The sequence below is a fragment of the Falco biarmicus genome, chromosome 1 (genome assembly GCF_023638135.1).
Source record: "Falco biarmicus isolate bFalBia1 chromosome 1, bFalBia1.pri, whole genome shotgun sequence".
Lineage (NCBI taxonomy): Eukaryota > Metazoa > Chordata > Aves > Falconiformes > Falconidae > Falco > Falco biarmicus.
This window is the reverse complement of record NC_079288.1, coordinates 103,217,836-103,240,265: the sequence shown is the minus strand read 5'-3', so window position 1 is coordinate 103,240,265 and position 22,430 is coordinate 103,217,836. Positions and strand designations below refer to the sequence as shown.

The 22,430-nt window shown below is 38.6% G+C and overlaps 1 protein-coding gene across 9 annotated transcripts in view; it reads left to right on the top strand.

Moving 5' to 3' along the window:
* Positions 1 to 22,430, top strand: part of CCDC158 (coiled-coil domain containing 158) — a 60,146-nt gene that overhangs the window by 14,625 nt on the left and 23,091 nt on the right. For 2 of the 9 annotated variants that reach the window (XR_008824407.1, XR_008824404.1), the window contains exons 11-23: positions 1,144 to 1,626; positions 2,347 to 2,536; positions 3,873 to 4,025; positions 4,485 to 4,597; positions 5,386 to 5,544; positions 7,269 to 7,361; positions 8,704 to 8,829; positions 10,889 to 11,052; positions 12,125 to 12,184; positions 14,097 to 14,164; positions 15,685 to 15,903; positions 19,615 to 19,722; positions 22,096 to 22,229. Coding sequence is in view for 5 of the 9 variants with exons in the window: in XM_056354845.1 (XP_056210820.1) it covers positions 1,144 to 1,626; positions 2,347 to 2,536; positions 3,873 to 4,025; positions 4,485 to 4,597; positions 5,386 to 5,544; positions 7,269 to 7,361; positions 8,704 to 8,829; positions 10,889 to 11,052; positions 12,125 to 12,184; positions 14,097 to 14,164; positions 15,685 to 15,903; positions 18,320 to 18,375 (1,884 nt within the window). In the remaining 4 variants the exon portion in view is untranslated. Of the gene's footprint in view, positions 1 to 1,143; positions 1,627 to 2,346; positions 2,537 to 3,872; positions 4,026 to 4,484; positions 4,598 to 5,385; positions 5,545 to 7,268; positions 7,362 to 8,703; positions 8,830 to 10,888; positions 11,053 to 12,124; positions 12,185 to 14,096; positions 14,165 to 15,684; positions 15,904 to 17,122; positions 17,784 to 18,319; positions 19,793 to 22,095; positions 22,230 to 22,430 lie in introns of those variants that run through there. The other 7 variants (XR_008824401.1, XM_056354845.1, XR_008824415.1 and 4 more) reach the window with 7 other exon arrangements.

Genomic DNA, 22,430 nt, shown 5'->3' with positions numbered 1-22,430 from the left:
GGCCTCTGGAGCTCATATGCTAAATTTCCCTTCCAAAAACAGATACATGACAGTCAGAATTTGCATTTTTTTTCTATTAATCTGACCTGTCCGGCCTTCCTTTCTCTTTACTGAATGAGGAAGTAGGAGTGTTACTTTTAATTTTAATTTTTGACATACAAGCCTTAGAAAAAAATGAATGTTTTTCTGATAGCATGTTTGATTTTGACTGTAAACCTTCAAAATATTTTGTAAGTTTCCAGAAAGCTTGATGCTGCCAGACCTAACAAACAATCTACTGAAGGTAGTATTTTTGGTAGTGAGCACTTCTGTAAAAATAATTAGTAAATTAAAGGCCTTCGTAATGCCTTACTTTATGTAGTGCTTAATGAAAATATAATGATGTTTGTGTTTGTAACCCTAAGCTGAATGCAGTGGCTATGTCAGAAAGAATTACTTTTGACAAAGTAGATTCCTAGACACTGACTTGACAATCCCCTTTCTTCAAGACTTCAGCCCCTCAAAAATAAGCTGTAATTAGGTAACCCACTTTACATTATGATTAAAGATCAAGTTATTTCCTTTATTACTACCAAACCACAGACTTGTGCTACCTCACACATTGTTCTGCATTTTCTCAATCCATTATTTTTTCTTTAAAATCCTACTACCAGGAAGTTTATTTTTTTCTTCTATTTTGTACTTTTAGCAGTTCCTGAGTCACGGTACTTTGTGCTTTAAATTGTACACATTACTGCCTGCAGGAATAAAATCAGTAATAAATTGTTCATGTACATACCTTTTTTTCCCAACTTACAGTGCAGTCAGTCAAGTTTTAACACTTAAAGTTCTTTAGCCTCAACTGCTCTAAATTTTATACCATCATTGCTAGTACATTCACATTTTTTTACATCAGTTTAACATTTTTCATTTTCAATGACTAAAAACCAATATGCTAAGCAATACTTGCTTTATTAAAATGGAGAAAGAGGAAAGAAAACCAGAAGAATCACACAGTCATTGTAGACTAGACCATGCTGACTTAATTTTTCTGTAAATCTCAGATGTTTAAGGTGAACTATAGAAAACTAGAAATGTGACAGGAAATTCTAAAGGTAGAAATAAACATCTATCTTGGTTAATCCTTAAATTGCTATTATTCAGATGGCTGCAATTAAGGAAAAAAATGAAAGCATTGGAAGGATCTCCTCTTTGACTACCCAGCTGGAGTCAACCAAGGAAACACTCTGTAAAGTTAAAGAAGACCTGACAGCCAAACAGACCGATTTGGAGACAGCTGAGAAGACAGTGTCAAATCTGACAGCCTGCCTGCAGGAAAAAGAGAGTGCCCTTGAGGTTACCAGTAAGGAAATCAAGAAGCTACATTCACAACTTGGTAGCAGGATGCAGGAGCTCCAGCTGCTGAAGAATGAAGAGGACCATTTTCACAACGTGCAGTCGGAGTGTGAAGTACTGAAACTGCAGGTGTTAGAGAAGGAAAGGATTATTGAGGTCTTCCAAAAGCAAATTGATAATGTGACCCAGATTGTGGGCCAGCACAGTCAAACTGCTGGAGCAATGGAAGTTGAGAAATCTCAGCTTATAGAAGAAATAAATGACTGGAAACTCAAAGCAGAAAAACTTAAGGTGTGCAAATGATGCTGCATTTATGTCTCTGTAAGACAGTAATGTTTCCTGGTTTTAAATCTGTATCTTAATGTGCTAATGCTGTGGTTTTAAAGCAGGTCAGACAGTGTACCTTGAATCCTAACAGCACTAAAAGAGTTAGTGGGCAGAGAATAATATTATCACATTTCCACCAAAAATGAATAATTCACTGGTGAAAAGCAGTTGCCAAAAGGCTTGGGAAAGCTGGAATATAGCATGCTGTCCTCGGTGATACGATTGTCCACACCAGTTACAGAACCAGAAATACAAAGTGTTACTGAGAAATACTAGGCAGTGAGCACTCAGAATTCCAAACTGAGGATACTCTTTATAGCTGGTTATTTCTCAGGCAGGAATTACAGGATGATAGTCCTATGCAGGTCAGCATCTCCAGAAAAAATTCACTGCAGGTTAGGGAATTTCATCCTCTTCTGTGAGAAGACAGCTGAGCATTAGGAGTGAATATGCAGGTACTGCTACAAGAGGATGGAAATTGTTCTCATATCATACACCTGGTAAGGTTAAACATGCTGTAAAGACATCAGATCTGAAATTTGTCTCTTTTCCTGTTTTTCTTTCTTGCCTCAAACTTCTCTGGTGACTGAGATTTAAAGTAATGATGATGTCTGCACATCTCTGTGGTTATTTTATATAATTATGTATATTACACATAGTTACTGTTGTTTTTTATGTAAGTAGATTGCAGAGGATGAGAAAGAAGCCAGAATACATGAAATGGAGGCCAGACTGAGCGAGCTGGAACTGGAAAAAGTTAAATTAGTTAACACATGCACCGAGAGGCTCCATGAACTTAATGATATGAAACTGGAAAAAGACCAGCTAATAAATGAACTCCACACCTGTCAGAGTGAGCTAGCTGGCCTTGCAGGTAGGGAGCCTCAACTTAGCTTAGCTCTGATAGCTGCTAAATCGGGCTGATGTTAAAAATAAAAGGGCAGCTTGCTTGCTGAATCCAAATATGGCCGCTGGTACAGCAGAAGGTTCCCTGCCAGCACAGGGTGGTCAGATTGCTTCAGAGAGCTATGTCATGGTTTGAGATTCTGGCACAGGATGATGGGAATACAATCTTTATGGCAGTCTCTCACTACCCTGAACAAAAATACTTAAACCTGCCTGACTCTGGAGAGCAAAGAAGCAGATCTAGTAAATCACAGAATAGAAACCTGAACGCTTTTTCCTGAGTTCAAGAGCCCTAGTGGATCCCATTAACCATCTATGGTCATATTACAGCGGAACTTTGTTTCTGTGTTACAGTAGTTTTGCCACAATTTTAAATAAAAGTTGTGGTTTTTAACTCCACTATTTTCACAACTAATGTGTGGGGAAGCCAATCAAGATAATATTTTTAAAATATATTAAAAAATTACTAGGGGCCAGACCCAAGGCAACCCCTGAAATTCAGGGAGTTCCTCTGTTAAATCTGCACTGCAGCCAGCTAGCTGATACTGTTCACATGCTTTGCTCTCTGCACACCCACGTACTCTCATAAAATACCCATTGGCAACATTTATTTCTTCACAACTTGACTATACGTCTAAACTCATTAAGTATTGTAAGAATTAAATATATACCATGATTTCACATGTAAGATCTGCCTTAGGTTTGTATGGTACCGTCAGGGTGCATGAGCTTTAAGAAAGGTTTATTGGAGTGAACGACCACAGAGGAATTAGGGCCAAGCTGTTGACAGAGTCTGAGCACCCAGCTGACTGGCTTGTAGCAGTGTGAGTGACATAAGAGGAGTTGAAGAGAGATATAAGAAACAGAGCTGAGAAGCAGGGTTGCAGGGGAATGCTTAACAAATTAGATCAGTTCAGACCTAAGTCTAGTTCTAAGTGCGGCTGAAGAGAAGAATGACCAGGGCAAAATGCTGTCTGTCACTGATACCCTTACCTGTCACAATATGCATTTGGTTCTAGCAGCAGGAACTCAGAAATATGGATTTATATGACTTTCTTGGACTGTGGCTTTGGTGAGCAACCAAAGAACACGTTTCTTTCTGGTGAAACAAAGCTTTAGCTGACATGCAGGACAATGAACTACTAGTTGTGTATTTGTTAGCAGTGAATGGTTATTTGCTTTATGTCTTACTTCTCTGTGAATCTAATACTCCTTTAGAGAGTAGGTGACAGATCAGTAATCTTAGTCTAGAAGGATGATAACTTTTTGTCACTATAATTTCAATCTTTACTTAATTTCACCAGAGGGGTTTGAAGATTTGAAGGAGTATTACCAGGATAAAATGGAGGCGATGGAAAGTACTGCAAACAGACTGAAAATGCAGTTGAAATCTGCCCAAGCTGAACTGGAACAGACCAGAACTGCTCTAAGGACTATGGAGGAATCTCATGGCAATGGTAACTATGGATTAAGCTTCCCAAAAATCACACACGTTTGTCTTTTTAACAAGGATTTTTTAAAGTATTGATCCCTCAATAGATGCTTTAATAACATTCCAGATATTTTGTGAAATAAATAAACAGTATTGCAGATGAAAATATATTTTTACTTTACCATTCACTACATATTGTAAAACTTAAACCATGAGTTAAGTTTTCTCACTATATATGATCTATATGCAAATTTCCAGGGAATGCTGTCTTCTTGTGTTGCGTGTGTGATGGGTCTGGTGCCACTACCTTGGATGAAACTCTGGCTGATCCCAATGGGTAGTTTGCATAGATAAGTGATTATGGGATCCTAGGTGAACTTACTTATTCTAACATGTTGCTGATAACTGACTTCCAGAGTCTTTTGTCAGAACTCAGAATGCACAATCAATGTTGTTTGTTGAGAATTAACCTTGTCTTTTACAGCTATGAAAGCTGCAGTGGGAATGCAGAAGCAGATCACAGCCAAGAGAGGACAGATAGATGCATTACAGAGCAAGATTAAATTCTTGGAAGAGGCAATGACAAATTCAGCTAAGGTCACGAGAGCTCTGTGTAAAAGTATTTAACTGTATTTAGGTAACTTTTTCTTTGGAGAAATGCATGGCCAAAAGCACAACTGGCCCACAAAGGATCAAAAAGAATTTTACTTGATGCAATGGGCATCTTCTCTGTCTTCCCACTAACGTATATCAGGAGATACCTCCACCACATAAATTAGCCTTTTGCGTAGAGGCAAGTTTTTATTTATATTTGTTCTCTGAAAGAACAGTACTAGTTTCAATGAGAATCATGCTCTTCCATATTGGTTTGTTTTAAAAATGTCGACTAATGCTTCTGAATTTGGCCCGCAGTGCTTCTCCTCTGTTCTTTTGAGGTGGTTCTTTGCAGTTCTGGGTGTAAACTCTGTATACCTGGGTCTGTCTAGCCTATTGAGATCTTGCTAGCATTTTCTGTGACAAAGAAATCATTAAGTTACCAACAGCTGGAGTTTACTAAATGATCATTTATATCTGTTCACCGTAACCTGTCCTCCTCCTTTACTGGCTTTGGATCCTGTGGATCCTGAAGCTTTAGATTCCAGTTTCAGCATGGATCTAAAATCTGAGATGTTATTTCATCAAGACCAGTCCAATTTTGCTTTTCTTCATAAGACCTATCTCCTTGTTGCAAAAACTCATCTTTCTGCAAGATGCAATAGCTAAGCTTCTGAAAGGGTTAATTCAAATCTTTCAAAGAGAAAAAAATTTGCAGGAAAAAACCCCCGTATAATGTAGGTAGCTCTAAGTTTTTGACTCGTACTTCATTGTCCTCATCTTAAATTCAGGAGAAGCATTACCTCAGACAAAAAAATAGTAAACTAAGTCAAGAATTGAGCTATATTACAGCAGAAAATACCAAGATTGCCGGGGAACTGGAGATCCTGAGATCACAAGACAAACGTCTGAATGAAAAAATATCTAAGATGGAGACAGCCCTTGATAAGGTAATTTGAGGCAACTTTCAGTTTAGTGAGACTTCTGGGTGTCTTCCTCTGCAGTCACTTGGGAACAGAAGATGTCTGACCCCTTACATAGGTTGTATTTAGTATGTCCTGTTTACATGTACATTTAGTACTATTCACAGGTACTTAAGTTACTTACTTGAAGAGGTGTCTATAGTTAAGACTGCCTTCTGGTTTTTTGAATGGTAAAAGGCTACTATTTTCTTTGAGAGCTTTTGATTTACTCCTTACTAGCTCAGGGAAATATAAACTGCAGGGAATTTAAAGCAGGTTGACCTTACAGGCAGTAGATCAACCGTCCATACCTTCCACTGGCTCTTGGCACGGCTCCTGTCTCTGATGAGAGAGACTATTATTCAGTAAAACAGGAGCTCCACTGGAATTGAGTGTTGGCATGCCCTGACTCAACACTCTTGTCCATGCTCAGCCCTTTCTGGGGCCTTAGTCAACCAGCCGTGAATCCCTCAAGGCAAGAGAAATTTTAAAGAACATTGTGTTGTTTCTTTTGCCTTTTTTTTAGTTGAGGTTTCTGTTGCTGACCTACCTGACTCTTAAGGCTAGGTTCTACATTTTGGTCTGACGAGCCCATAAATCCCAGGTGCCCTACAGGTGAGGTGCTGTCTTCCAGAAGGAAGATTTCTTTTTTAGCTGCTCAGAATTCTAGCTTTTTGGCATGTAAATGTTCATGTGAGGTGTTGCGCTCAAGTTGCTTTATTACTTGAAAAAAAATAGTAAAAGTAATTCTGATACCTCCTCCCAAGTGTGGCATTTCTTCCTTTAAATGCTGGAAACTTGACTTTCTTTATAGTATGTATTATTGTGCACAGCACTAGCCACCTGACAGAGAAGCTGAGACACAGTGGAGGCAGGTGCTCACTGAAAACTTACACATGATACACAGAGTAACAATTCTTAGAAATTAGTAAAGGTTGTACTGTTGTCTGACAGGATGTTAGTATATACCATTGCAGAGCACCCATTGTATAAACATCATAAAATGTAATTGGCTGTCTTGCTCATTATTAACAATTCAGTTAAATGTTCAAAAAGCTGCTGCTTCTAACGATGCATCCACAATGTCTTGGGGAGCCTGCCCGTGCCTCAGTGGCAGTCATAAAGAAGCACAGAAAGAGAGCCAGGTGTTATTTTAAAATCGGAGACAAAACTCTGCTGGAGTGATAAAAGCAGTATGGTCCATAAAGATATTTCTCTTTTTGTGCTTTGGCTTAGAGCTTCATCTCTTGCTATCTTGATAAGCACTCAATGAAAAATAACTATATTATTAGGTCTTTTCAGAGTAAAATTTTAAAAGACTGCATAGCAACTTAACGAAGACAGATCAACAAAGTTATCAGCCATCCATTTTAAAACTTTCAGTGTAGTTTTGCCTCATTAGCACAATTGAATTTGGTAATCCCAGAGGTGTTCAGTAGGTCTAGGATTGTCTCTGACAGGTTTAACTCCCTTCTGTGGTACTATGGTGTGCATATTATAGCTCCTAGGATCACATAACCGGTCAGTTGCTTTTGTAAGCCTATCAGGAAAGACATCTGTTCATACTGCAATATTTCTGTACTGATAGCAGTAGATACATACAGCATCTGTACATGTACCTTGCTCTTTCTTTATCAGAAAAAGAACAGGAAAGAGTGTAATCCACAAAAAGGTAGCAAAATAATTTATGTCTCTTCTATCCTCTCTTACAGGTATCCATGCAATTTGCAGAATGTCAGTGCATAATCCAGTGTCAGGAACAAGAAGCTATACGCTTCAGACTGCAGCATACTTCAGATGTAAAAGTAAGCACACTACTAAGAAGCATGGGTATAAAGTTAGGTGCATTTTCTTTGTGTCCTAACTTTAGGTTTTACCCCATTTATTGCAAAGTACTCTAAATTCAGTTTGTGTTCTGAAGTGCTTTTTACATGGAATACCTCATTGCTGCACAAGTCATGTCCCTAATTTCAATTACTTGAAGTGCTATTTACAGTAAGGACAACAAAAAAATTAAACAGCTACAGGACTATTGGACCATATGCTTCAGCTGCTAAGCTTTGGTTTCAGTGACACTGCAGCATTTTCTTGTGGTGCTCGGCAAATAAAAGCTAGAAATGTTCATGGCTTTATTATAGAAAATGAATTAGAAAGACAAGGTCTGTAGAGGATGCCTTTTACTACTGTGACTGTTTGAGACAGAAAGCACTAACAAACTTTTGGGCACCCACATCCTTCTTCAGGCCTGAAATAAACCCAGCAACCTCAAAGCTACATACAGGCTGGAAGCAAGGGCTCTGAGTTTAATTTCCTTATGTTAGTTAGTTAGGCAGCACAAAAAAATAATGAATCATTTTTAAGAAGCAAAGAGAAATGTTAGCAAGGGGAAAGGAAATATTGTCATGAGGCATCAGGGTTAGAGAAAGAAGGATGTGATTGCTATGTAGCTCAACAGGTGTCATTAGTGAAAGGTAGGGTATAGGGAAAATTTTTATTGCCCAAGAGATTTAGTCCAAACTCTTATCTTTAGTAATGAGTTTAATAAAGAATATTATTTACCTTTGCCTTATTTATAACTGTAAACTATTAAGGCTGCAGTGAAAATACTACTATAAATGAATGGTACACTTGGAACAGTAGTTTTCTCAAAAGAAATTACTGTCAATGTTAGTGACCCACCCCAGTTCCTATTTTGAGTGAGAAATGACATGTTACATTCAAAATACAAATCTATATAAGTGATACAAAAAGTACTTCATATGAAGCACAGCAAAGGTGGGGAGTCTCGTACTCCAACAAAAGAAATTCTCACCCAAGTGGGGAAATAAAGGTATAAGTACTGTGGGACTGTTTAATTTTGTGGTGGCCCTGAGACATTCTCCACTTGATGTTCCAGTGCATACGTTAAAATTCTGAAAATAAGTGAAACTTCCACTCTTGGAGCCAGTTCAGTCACTAAAAGGGTTCTGACACACATATGTCTGAGCACACCTAATAAATATTAGGAAGTGTTTTGAGAATTGAGTGCTGCATATTATAAAAGATTTCACTAGGAGATATGCCCTGTTACAGAGTGCATGCTGTCTGTACCAGTTTATTCTGCTTGGCTACACTTCCTTATTCTGCTTGGCTAACATTCCTCTGCAGGAGTTGCAGGGCCCAGGCTACTCATCAGCTTTTGCTTCAGGCAGGCTGCGGCACATAGTGCCTCTTTCTCAGCTGCACTCTGCTGTTGTGCCACCTTCCCTGAACTTGGCCAGCTGTGCCTCTCATGTGAGTACCTGCCTCAAAATGGGGCACTGCATGGGAAACGGGCATTCCAAAGAGTCAGAATAACTCTAGAAACATAGAAAAATGGAATTTCTAACATAAAAAAATGGAATTTCTAAATGGGAGAGCATCTGTAGGAGTGTCCAAGAGCAGATTCTTAACATCAAAGCTTAAATGATTTTTTGTAGCTTCTCATACATTACGGCCTTTTGGATTTTCTTTTTGTCTGTTTGAAAAATATATGTAAAAACCAACTGGGCAATAAAAAATTCAACAGATTGTAATAGCAAGTTTATCTTACCTCTATCACCAATATCATCTATAAACTGTTACAATTGAAGGTACCAATCTGTAAGCAGTTTGGATTTCAGGTTTTTTATTTGCTAGTACTTTACTTGCTGTAAATCGTATTTGGCAGTGAAAATAGACTTGTACATAGTTCTTGATAAATTTCATCATCTGATTACCTGTAGTAGCTTTTAATACTTAAAACTTTCTCCAAGCTGGTGTTCCCTGATTTTGACCAGTATTATTCAAGAAGATACACTATTGTCCTTCCTTCCTCTTTTTTTTTTTTTGTGCATCTACATTTAGATATAAAAGAGATGCTAGTGTTATTCTGATTTTTCATTATAGAAAACATAAACTGGAATCTCTCATGGAAAAAAAAACAACAAAACACTTCGGCATTTTCTGTATGGATTTTGTATAATTGTCTGAAATAGACCTGATGTACCTCCCACAGAAATTGTTAGGGGTCTTTTCATTAATTTTTACCTCAAAATCTGTAGGAGACTACAAGTTAGTGCAAATATTAATGTTTTCAGCTTTACTTTCTGATGTGGTGACAAACATTTACAAGGAACAAAGGGTAGTTCATTCTGAGAAATCCCTGCAGCATCAGGCACTCCCTTTCTCATTTCTTTGAGTTAATAAATTTATACTTCTGAGGATGAAGAAGGAAAAAGGACCAATTTTTAATGTAGTACCATGGTGAGGACCTAAGAGATTGTAGGAGAACTTGATTCAAGATCTACTTGAATCTCCTTGGTTCCCTCATGTGATAGTACAAACTGAAGCAGCTCCAGCACTTGAGACAGCGACCCTACCTGCTCGGTACCCTGGTTTCTTAGCTGGAATGTGGGAAAGAAGGGTTTGGTCTGACTCAGTATCACATTGACGTGTTAAGAAGCGAAGGATTTGTCCTCCATATAAGCTCTGCTGAAACTAGTGTGTTCTCATTGGAAATGGCATTTTTTGCAACGAAAACATGTTAGCAAAATGTTTCTAGCCAGTTCCTTCTACAGTTGAAGTGTAAGTCAGTGGGAGCAGTGCTCTGAATGTGTGAAGCACTGAACAGTCTGAAAAATCCAGTTCTTCACAGAAAGGATTCTTTGAACCAGGCCTCTGCCTCCAGTCCTGATCAGTAAAATGAGAGTAATACTGCACTTCATCTCAGAGTTTGGCTGGGCAATAAAGTAGTTTATATTTGCAGACAACTCAGCTGTTACAGAAATGAGTGCCTATAGTAAACACCCTGGTATACTAGTATTTCTGTCTTCAGAGCTGTGTTTTTGTACTATACAGTAATACCTGGCATCACAGGTTAAAAAGGAGAAAGCAGAGTTGTCACATAAGCGAAGACTATTGGTTCTGAGTACTGAAAAAGGTAATAGTTGTATTGGGTGGGGAGGAAGCTTTCATAATTAAAGGCTTATTTTAATGTTTTTGATGTTGAAACAGTAGTCATCATCTTTTTACAACATCTATTCAAAACACAGATGTTAGCCATGTTCTCCCGCAATTATATTTAGTTGCTTTACACGTTTCTGTCAGATAACTTCCAGATAAAAGCACGATTATATGCAGAGAGTCTTCAAGTTACCATAATTTAGCCTCCAACACCTCTTAACTAAAATTACAAACAATTCGCCCTATTTCTAACTGGTAAGACAAGAGTAGGGGGGGGGGGGAAACGTGTGAATTTGGACGAGTATAGGTAAGAATTGAAAAAGAGAGTGTCTTCATATAAATACTTTGTAACTGAATGATTTTATTTCAGGTGCCTTCCAAGCCAGGCATTTTGAAGGAAGAACCATTGCAGGGTCTAAAGAGGATTCTTCAAGAATTAGCAGGCTCAGACAATGACATTCCCTCTGTGGATCTTGGTGGGGATGACAGCAAGGGTGAGAGAAAATCACCTTTAGCAACCATGAGGAATACAGTGTAAGAGTAATATACTGTTATTTCTGTTGTGTGCTGTGCTTGTATTGCCTTGTAAAACTAGGATGTGACTATTGATGTACTTTAGGAGAAATATAGGATGCCTTTTTGCAAGAAAGTTGGGTTTATGAGTAAGCTTGAGATAATCTGAAAGCTTCGAAAGCTTCTGTTGTTTGCCAGGTTCCTCAGATGCTTTAGGTGGTAGGGAAACGGAAGGTGACCACACCATTTACCTTTATTGCTTGCTTTTTGGCATTGCCGCTTTTATTTTAATTTAGAACTCCTTTCTTCTTTTTCTGCCTTATGTAAAAATGCCTTCTCTCATTGTTAAAGGAGGCAATTCGTTTTTTTACAGAAATAATGATAATGACAGTGGTACATGAAGTTGAAAAGTGAATACAGCACGAATTCTGATGTTTCTAGTCCAGAGCATGAGGATACACTTCATAAAAAAGAATACAATTCTTGGCCTTTGATTAGGATCAAATTTATTTGAACCATGACACTTCTCCCATAATACATGCTGGTGGAACGAAATCACATCAGTCTCAATATCCTGTGTATGCTGGGTTTTTCTGCTTTTCCTGGGTATTTTTATTGGACAACGGGTCTGCCTGTTACCAGCATGCAAATTTTTGTTAACTTGAATATAGAAGCTTCTGTTTCACAATGAGGAAAAGGAATCATGTGCTGAAGTTGGTCTGTCTGTCTGTTTTTCTTAACTAGTAAATATACTACCTTTACCTTGGCTTTGCCTACCGTAGAATCTTTTGGAGACATGACAATCAACAGTGTCCTTTGCCAGCCTGTACTGTATAATTATTGCATATGTTCTTTGTTTATGGCAGTGGTAAGAGAAACTTTTCTTCCCTACATACTGTTACAAGCTTTTATGGTTCAGACCACGTGGATTTTATGAGAAATTTTCTCCCCTGCAACAGTGTTCTCTTGCAGAGCTGAAATGAGGATGGGAGAATCCCACACCTAATCTCTCAATACACAAAGCTGTCTGTCAGACTGTCTCAGTGCTGTTGGTAGTGCTAGTTCTGATGTCTTTTTACATCCCTCTACACAGAGGTGGTGCAAGTAGAGGGTGCGCTGCTCTCTTCAGTCTACGATCGGATCCTTGCAAGAGGTGAGAAATCAACCTCTGGAAAGGTTGCTGACAACACAGATATAGATGTTGACTGAGTGAATACAATAGGATGATACAGTCAATATTTTGAGAAATAAAAAGAGTTGTACAAAATGGATTTTTAAATTGGAAAGAAAATAATTGTTATAGTAAAGACAAGAAGTTCCTTGTAGATCAGAATTCTGAGATAGCTCAATAAAATAGCGACATATAAAATTCGTTGGCCAGGCTTGTCTCCTTAACCTCCAAAGCCCATGTTTCTATGTACCACATAATTGGTGTTAAACAAGTGAGAAATTGGTGTTAAACAAGTTTTACCAAAAGGCATTCAGCACCTTGGCATTTTCTGTGAAGAAAAATGTGGTAATGACATCCACAGGATGTTGCTGAGATCCATAGAAGTTAATTAATTTCCTTTTAAATGAGTACTTTATTAATTGAATAGAGAATCTTTGCCAAAAGATACAGAAGTGGTATATGGAAAGCTAGAACAACGTGCTTCCAGGTAGCTTCAGTAGAGCTAAGATTTTGTTGATGGTCTCCTATGAAAAATGAGATGAAGCTCAATTATAATTTTTTTTTTTGTTTTGTTCTCAGTGCCTTGGTTAAAAATTGTGCTGTATCCAAAGTTACTGTAATAGAATATAAGATGCCAGATGGCAAGTCCCATTTGCTATAAAATCTTACTTGTGTTTTTTAATTTTTGTCGGTGCCAAAGCTGAGGTTGTCACAAAAGCCTGACACAGAGCAAGAAGGTTTTGTATGATAAAGAAAGGTAGCACTTTGTATGCTTTGAGCATGCTTAGCTGGGGCAGGGTGGGGTGACGATAGATACAGATGGAATAGCAGAGCTGCTGGTGGAAAATGGAGCATTTCTACTAAAGGTCAGCATTACAATCTGCAAGATTTTTCTTGTCTGGGACACTTCCAGTGTCTCTTGGTGCTTATATTTAAAATGAGCCTAGCTGTGTTTTTGAAATTAATCAATGATCCATTTCCATTCCCTCAGCAAATACCACTGTACTCTAAGAATTCATAGTCTCTGAGAAAAGACAAAGGTCCAAACCTGGAAAAGGCAAGAATTTATGTTATGGCAGTCATCTGACGCTATTAGGTGAAATACAGGCTAAAAGGCACCTAATAACCAGAAGCGGGTCTGAAGAAGCTAAATAGAAGCACTGTTGTGTGAGTAATAAGAAGGAAGGTCACAACAGCATTAGTTGTCTAAAGCAGTTTATTGTCTTTTTTCCATCTTTATGACTACCAGGTATTCATAACAGATCTAGCCCTTTTATTTCCCAAAGGTACCCATTACTTCGGTAGTCTAAAGTCACTCCAACTCTAGTAAGAATCTTTTTAGTGAATTTGTACAAAAATTTTAGGATGTCTTTTCTTCACTATTACAATATGGCTGCCATTGCATCCTGCTTAAAAAACAAGCTCGTCTTCTGAAAATGTGAAATGCAGCAATCCCACTGGCAGGCTTTTGCTGGTTTTAAACAGTGGTATGTTTCTTCTGTGCAGGGAGACTGCAGCTAGAGATTAAGCTACTGAAAGCATCGTGGAAAAGGATACTTCTGGCTTTCACTTAGCTGAGTAACCTGCTTCTTAAAGTACTCATTTGAGATTCAGTTTCCTAAAGCTTTTTTAATACAGCATCAGTCCTGAGCTTGTTTGTATTGTTTTATTCATAATGCTAAAAGCTTCCTGGGAATTACAAAACAAAGCTGTGATGTTACTTTGATCCCTTTTAAGAGGGAACTCTGGAACTTATTTACATTGTCTGCTTTTAATTTACATGTATAAGACCTGGAGATTACACAGGAGAGCTTCACGTTCTCACTGTGGTAGCATTAGTAAAACTTAGCATAATACTTCCAGAATGCAAGTTTTGCCATGGTTTTGCTTGCAGGGTTCCTTCATGCTTACATACTGCAGATCTTCACTCCCAAGACGTTACCCAGCCCTTTACAGCCCTTGGTAAGTTTTCACTGGCCGCATTTGAGGATGAATGTGCCATACCAATGTCAAACTGGAACATTACAGAATATTACAGAAAATATAGTTCAAATATAATACATTTTCTTAGGTCATTTAGTCAAATACCTCTTAGCAGGTGCTATTACAAAGTCTCTGTTGCACTTATTGCGAAATCTGTATCTTGTTGCAAACCAGCTCCATGGCAGCTGATACCAGCACACCTAAAATGGATACCTTCTGTGGTAGTTATTCATGAATAGCGATAGTCTTGCATAATTGGTGTGGAAAATAATTGCCAAATTTTAGGCTCTTGAATTCTGTATTCAGGTATCTGAATATGGATGGGCTTTGAGAGGAATTGGGTCATTGCAAATTCTCTTGGTTTTCTTCCAAGTACTGTGTGCTCAGTACCTTTTAAAATGTGGTAACATGAATTTAGTAACCTATACAGAAATGTAAGGATATGGCTTTGAGCATCAGGTTTGAAGATACTAGTCATAGCTGCCTTCTGTTTCCTTACCCGTAGATTATCCATTCTGTGAATTTTCTATGAAAATTGCCTGCAGATGCTGATATATATTTAATCGTTCTCAATTAGTATTTAAGCGCCCGTGCTTCAGAGATAGACTAGAATTCCTGTGTCCTGAGGAGTGACTGCTATGGGTCCTCATTTTATATTTCTGAGCATTAAGAAAAGCTCGTGGGCAGTTGCTGTCAGCCTTCTAGCAGACCTACTGCAACATCCAGGAATTTTTCTTAGCTTTCAAAATAGCTACAAGTAGCATTTTTCACATGGAAGACTTGAGAAGTAGTTAAACAAGGGGAGTTTGTTAGAAACCCTGCACATTATTTTCAGGACATCCCAGGAGGGGTGTTAATAAGGAAATGGGCAATGGGAAGAAAAAGAAACATTGTAGTAAATTCTTCCTCTCATTAGTTGCATGCGAACTTTTTCATTCTTTTACACATAGTCTGACATACATATGAAAATGTGTTACATAATCCATTGATTGCATATTTGTATGCATATCTTGTCTCTTTTCTTTATGATTTGCTTTATTCAAAAAAGTTACTGGAAAGGAGGGAAATGGCAGACCTGTGTAAGCAACATTGTTTTTTCTGCTTCTTATACCTAAGAAATGAGATCCAAATCAGCTGTAACATATGGGGAATCTTGAGTTGTTAGCAGCTAGGATATTCCCATCAGGCTGTTTTGAAGGTAAACGTGGAGCAAGTAGCCTGTTGAAAAAAGCAGGCCCTGCTTTCTCCTAGGTAGGTTTCCTGGCCATTCTTCACACTTTACAATGGCCTTTGTAAACAATCACTTTAACAGAAACAAGCATGTTTTGCAAAAAGGCTATAGTCTCCTGCGACCTTGGCTGCTGATAAGGAATGAAAAGGGTGAAAGAGTGCCATGAAGGGAACCCAGTCCTGTAACTGTTACAGAGATAAAGTCAAAGCTTGTGTGCAGGTTTCTTTTCAGGTGTGTGCCCACTGCTTTTTGCTTGGATATCTCCTAGGAGGTGCATCCATCTCCTCAGCAGCTCCATGTTATACATCCTCTCCCAAGAAGGTCTCTCAGGAGGAGAGATGCCGAGAAAAGTCTCCAGTACACTTACTATTAACTACTCCACCTGATGACCTTGCAGCTGGCCCCAGCACCTCACCACAGCACGGACCATCCCCATCTGCAAGGAAGGTTGGCTCTCCAGAGGGTGCAGCCACAGTCCCCCAGATACGTAAGTCTGCTCCCATTTACTGATTCACAGAGCTTGGCTGGGTCTCTTCCCAGCCAGTACAGTGAGTGAGTTATAAACTGTGGGTTAAATTCAGCCATTCAGCAATTCTGTAAAATCCAGTGGAGTCCCACCATTGTTCACTGATACAGTCTTTCACAGTTTGTGGTAGCTGTACTTCATACCACATTTATTTTTTATGTACCGTTGTAATACATTGCTTATGGAATCCATTCACGTTGCTGAATGTAAACACTAGCAATTCTCAAATGTACAGGGCTGACGCAGGATTGATCTTCCATTTTTGGTTCCAGCAAGTGCAATTACGTTATGCAAATTTATTGAAACATAATTTACTGATGGTTCATTTTAAAGCACTGCTTTAGCAGCTCTGGCCCACTTACCTAAAAGTGACCTGTTCTTGCTTACGTCAAACTGGCTTCACCCTGTTACAGTTCTGTTCAAGTAGAAGGTTTTTTTCTGTGATAAATGAATTGAGTAAAATGTAGCAGCTAATTAATGTATTATACAAAGGGGAAGGGAAGATTAATTCCATACACCACTAAATTTAAGAACTGGTACATTGCTTTATTCAGGTAAATAGACCATAGGGATGCTTAACATCAGTATTTGCAGTAACAGGCAACACAATTGCCTGATATTAATATTTGTAATAGATATTGTGGTTCCTGTAACACATTTAGAAAAGTTCTGGGGTTTATTGATAATATTGATGTAAGGCTGTTTCTGTGTAGCTTCTAAGTGATAAAAATAAGCTTTCCTGCATTACAAAATACATATGAGGATGATGAACATTTTCAAGGTAGGCTATTAATTACTTGCAAGCGAGCCAGGCTGTCAGGACTGCTTTTATTACATTTAAGTGGCAGAAAGACCCCAAAATGAGTAGCTGTGATAGGAAAAACAGGTAACCAACCACATTTTCAAATAATACCTACCAAATACCATTTTAAAACATTACATTTCTCTATTTTGCAAGGTCTGAAAACACCATTTCTCTTAGAGGGTACATAAGCACTGCAGGTATGAGTGTAATAGAGGTGCTGCAAACCTGTCACTAAGCTAGTACAGGCAGAAATCTAACCCTAGCTCCAGGGAGCTCAAAAGGACTAACGTTTCCTGCTTCTCAGGTGGGATTTGTTGTATAGTTTCAGCCTAACATTAGCATGTCTGTATTGTGTTTTTGTTTTTATTAATGCAGACTTCTCCTCGGTCACTTTATCTTTTGCATTTTGGAAGCATCAGGACCTTCTCTTTATGCAGAGTGGTATCTAAAACTGCTGGGCTGAGCAGTCACTCTGACTGGACCATTAATGTTGTTGCTCATTGACCTTTGCTTCCCCTAGCTGTCTGGATATGCAAGGAGGAAGTGCGTATTTTTTAGTTCATCTGTATTTTCAGTGCATGTTTAACAACTGAGAAATACCTGTTCATGAGCAAAGTGCAAATATGCGTGGCTTTTCCCTGTCAAAGCGCTGAATTTGCTATGTGAGTACATGCATGTTTCTGTACCTGTAGAGCAACCTGTTTCAGGAAACACGCAGGCGTTGTGGTGTGGATATCTCTGCAATTGGATGTAAACCACAAATTGTTTTGCGTGTAGACCACAGGAGATCTAGCAGGTCACAAACGTAACATTCAGTCAATCACCAGTCATTGTTCAGTTCAAAGAGGAAGATAAGTGGCATCACTTTTTTTTGGTTGTGTTTTGGGGCTTTTGTTTTGTTTGTTAATCTGATCAGCCAGTTACGTCCATCTCAGGCTGCTTTTACTATTATTTTTTTTTTGCCTCTTTTTATTTGAGAATTGATGACTACCACAAAGATGAAATGATCCAAGTTCTGGTCAGAAGAGGCTCCAGGGTGAGAGACTGTAGTTTGTAAAGTACTGGTGTGACCATCGCTGCCTGTGGGTGTTAGTGTTCAGTCAGACAGGCACAATGCCTGTTGAATTCTGCACTGCTCTGGATATTCAAAGACTTAGAATTTCTGGATTTATTCTTGGCCTTAGTAAATGACATCATTCTGTACCTTCGTTTTCTGTTTTCCTTTGTACAACGTTTGTACAACGCTTGCAGTTTTACTGGCAAGGAGGGACTTGGATATTGTAGGCATAAATAATATTTTAGTAACAAAAAGCACTTTTCCCCATTTGGGGAATGGAGAAAACTTACAGGCAAAGTAGAAATGTGGTTGTGTTTTCACTTAGATACCGCTAAATATAAATTTCTATTAATAACCTTGTCTTCTTACTAATTTTCTTTGCTACTGGAAGTTTTGTTGTTTTAAATTTTATTTTCTAAGAACTTTACTTTAGGTGGAATGTTTACATAATTTATAATGACCTTTATAATTTTTTTAATCTGTGATAACATACTGATGAATAATTTTCTCATTAGCCTCTCAGCCCCTGGAAACTAGTGAGAATACACCTAGGAGGCTAAGAACAAGATGAAAGGCCTGCAAAACCTGGTGCAATCATTGCAGATAAAAAACCAAGGTGCCATAATTTACCAAAAATATTCCTATTTTTATTTAAAATACTAATGCTTTCCAGAAACTCTTCTTGTTACCTGCCAAAGCACTACCCGTGCTTTTGTGTGAGTTCAGTTGAGATGTGCCTGTTTTACTAGCAGTACCCACTTCTACATTATCCTGCTCCTAGGAGAGTAGATTAATTCCGCAATGCACTGTTGCTCAGACCCTTAATTCCAATAAGCTTCAAGATCTTTGACATTTCAAACATGGCAGCTGGTCAGGGATGCCCTTGTGTGCTGTCATGTCCAATTAAATGAGATTTTTATCAAGCTGATGACTCTCACGGAAACTGAAAGATACTTCAACAGCAGTAGACTCCAAAAGCAGTGGCCTCAGAAGCATAACCTTTCCTCCCCAACATTTTTTAAAATCTGAGATGACCACAGTGACGACGGAGAATTTTTTCAGGTTATCTTCTGGCTCCCTTTGAAGTCACTGAGAAAATGCTCATGAGCTCCTGTGATGGCAGGATGCCAAGTGAGAGGGAATTTCTTTTCTTTGCACTCTTTCTTATTGCATGTTGCTGTTGATTCCCCTTTGCCCCTTTAAGTCTCACTGCATAGATTTGTTATTATAGTTTCCCCACATCATGCGGTGCACACGTGTCAGAGACATACAAGTGACCCAATTTAGGTAAAACTCATCAAATTGTTTATATAAGTTACAAAGTAAGTGTTCTTATTTTTATTCTTTGCCATCCATTAACATCATCAGTTTGCCTGGTTTTTATATCCACATAAAAAAATATATTCATATCTGTAATGTGTCAAGAATTACTATAGAAAAGTGGGGGGGGAAGCCTTTTGTGTACACACTAATTAAACCCATTTCCATGAGCGCTGGGGCAAAGGGATTGACTTCACTCCATCCCGTAAGAGAGATTCTGAAATGAATAGCATTTCACCACGACTCCAGCATTTGGTGCTTTGGCTTCACAAGGCAGATGAGATGGTGCCTGTTTATAACTAGGTTTATCTTTTCTGTTAAGGCCCTGCATATAAAGAATTGCAAACTGAAGTTGCATTTATAAGGGCTTGCTAAGTACAGTGTAATGTGTAGGAGGACATTACAAAGCTTCAGGTGTCTGCATCAGAGGCTTCAATCATTTTAACATTAGGTGGTGTTTCAGATAATCCGTTCTTGCTGCTTTTTTCAGCCATGTCGCCAATGATCAGAGCTCAGGAAATGAAGATAAAGAAAGCAAATTAAAAAGAGAAAAAACTATCAAAGTGAAGATGCTGTATACATTACTGATTACATTCACGTATGTACATTGTGTTTAAACTATGTTCTATTTTTAAAGATTAAGAATAAAATTTCTTACAATTTTGTAATTCTTGCCTGGAACCATGCCACTCTTTACAGTTTTTATTTTTAAATGAGGGGGGAGTACAGAGGAGTAGAAATACATCCTAAATAGACTTTTTCACTGGCACACATTTTCAGTAGGTGTGTGCTGTGAGGAGCACTTGGCCACAGGGCATTGCTTACTGCTTCAAGTTCCAGGTTTTCTTCCATGTCTTCTGGATCTTGCACACCATTTCAGGTCCTGGTTTTTATAAAGTTAGTTTTGAAATGGTTCTTTGGGTTTTTTCTCCTTGTAAAATAAATTGGTTTTCCCCTCCCTCCATATTCATGTGATTCCTTCAATAAATTCTGATTGATTTAGATGTCCCAGAACTGCCAAGTGTTTCCAATAAAAGCAGGAAACTTGCCTATACCTCCTGTTAATGTTAAGATAAAGTATTGAACCTCACACCTAGAACCGCAAGACTGCACAGATTTTATCTTTTACCGTGATTCCTTTAAGCAGAATAGACTAATCAAGTGGTATTTGTAATGTAATTTTCACTGTTTGTTGGGTTATTTGGCTTGATTCATAGTAAAGATGGAAAGTCCACAGTCTGCCTTGGGATTAGCTTTGTAAGCACAGCCCTCATATTTTGACTTACAGCTGAGGGGGTGTGTGTTCCTCGTTTGGGACTTTTTGTCCTTCTTCAATCCATATCCCTCTATAAAAACTAAAATAGATGATGTTTAGGCAGCAAAAAATGCATTTTGAATCTATACTGACTTTTTTCCTTATAACAGTCTAGTTATAGACTTACTTAACTGGTCTTAAATATCAGGCTCCACCACCCATATTAAATTTGCTAAAATAGCTGGACATACTATTTTCAGCTGGTCTCCAAAATGCTCTTCACTTGAGTCACCAGCACAGACAACCTTCTCTTAATATGAATGCCTAAGAATAACGTTTTCAAAGGCTGTTCCTAGTTTAAGATCTGGTAATAAACAGGAAGGTATATTGAGCACACCTGGCACATATAGTAATTTATTTTAAAACCTCCTATGTCTTTTGACATTTGAGGATTTTGCAGCGGTGGGCAAATGACTTACTGCACTTAAAAGAATTAAAAGACTATCCAATGCTAAAACCAATTCCAAAATAATAAGATGAGCAGAGTCACCGAAGTATCAGATTGATATTTAAAGCCTCATTAGTGTTTGACAATATCTCAGGAAACAAGGTTTTGAAAGAAAGACAGGGGAGGAAGAACTCATCCCAAATTGAGTACTTTTCCAGAATTTGCCATTTGATTTTTGTCTGGGGACTCTTCATGAAGAGCAGATTAATAGTTCTGTCCCTTCAGAGTTTAGCAAGCCTGTCTGAGAAGTTGGTCACTGCTGGGCTGGTAGCAGGGGCGTCCTTGCTGCAAACAGTACTAACAAAACAAGGGGCAAGCATTTGTGTTTTTCCTCATCTGCTTTCTGAAAAACAATTACTGCCTTGGATTTGTGGCAGCATGGAATGCCATGCTTGAATTCAAGGGGCTTACCCTGTGATTTTGCCTAAACCAAATGATACGTAACCACCACTCGGCAAAAGTAGCTTCATGAGCACAAGCCATGCAGGTACAAGCTGGTTTTGTTGTCTTTAAAGCTACAAAGCTAAATTAAGAGCAGGTCAAATCTCTGGAGGTCTTCTTGTGTGGGAAGGAGAGAATAGTGAGCTGTTCCTAAACTGTCCTCTGTTTGTCAACATATTTTGATTTAATTCAGATAATTTTTTTCCACTGATTCTGCAATTTTTTGCAACAGTGTTGCAAGCGTAGTGAAGGTGTTAATAAAGGCATCTCCCCTTTTGGTTGTATTGAAAATGAAAGTATCATTTTAGATGGCTTGTGTGTCACAGTTTGGACTTGTTATACTTATTTGAGGGATCTACCAAAGTTTTTGTAGGAAAGGGTGGGGTGTAGAGAATGAGAGCACATATTCACCCTGTAGCCCAGCAGGCTGCAAAAGTGCAATGAGAACAGACCTCAGCTGTGTGCAAGGAACCAAGCCAAAAAGAGTTTCAGACTGCAGCTCTGTGAGAATGGAAGGGAGCAGGTGGAGAGGTACAGGTAGCCAGAGAGAAGGCAGATCTGCCAAGCAGAAAGGCAGCATTGACATCCTTGCGCTGGAACTCGGTGGAGTTGGAAACAGATCTGGGCTTCCTCCGTGCCACCAGCAGAAGGCAAAGAATTGGCCTGGGGAGGTGAAAAAAGGGTCATAGACTTGTGGGCCCTAGAGCAGCTGTATATGTCCTGAACTGTGCAGCACAAATAGCACTTTATTATTCCATGTCATACAGGTGGATAACATAGGAGGACTGTTAGGCAAATCTTGACCACAGCAGGACACCACAGATGGCAACCAGACCCCTGGAGCGAAAACCTAATACGAATCTAATATTTTTTAATGGATCATGTGGAGACACTCCAAACAGTAAGTTTATCTCCCAAAGAAGACGTGGGATGGGCACAGTTTTTGCAAAGACACCTGTAGAGTGAATAGGAAGTAAACAAGTTGCAATGCAATTTTTTGTATGTGACTTTGAACTGATGTATGCCCAGGACCCATTCCAGCCTCAGGCTGTCTGCTCAGTTTACCATCCAGGTACAGGTTTAGCATTTGTATACCAACTAC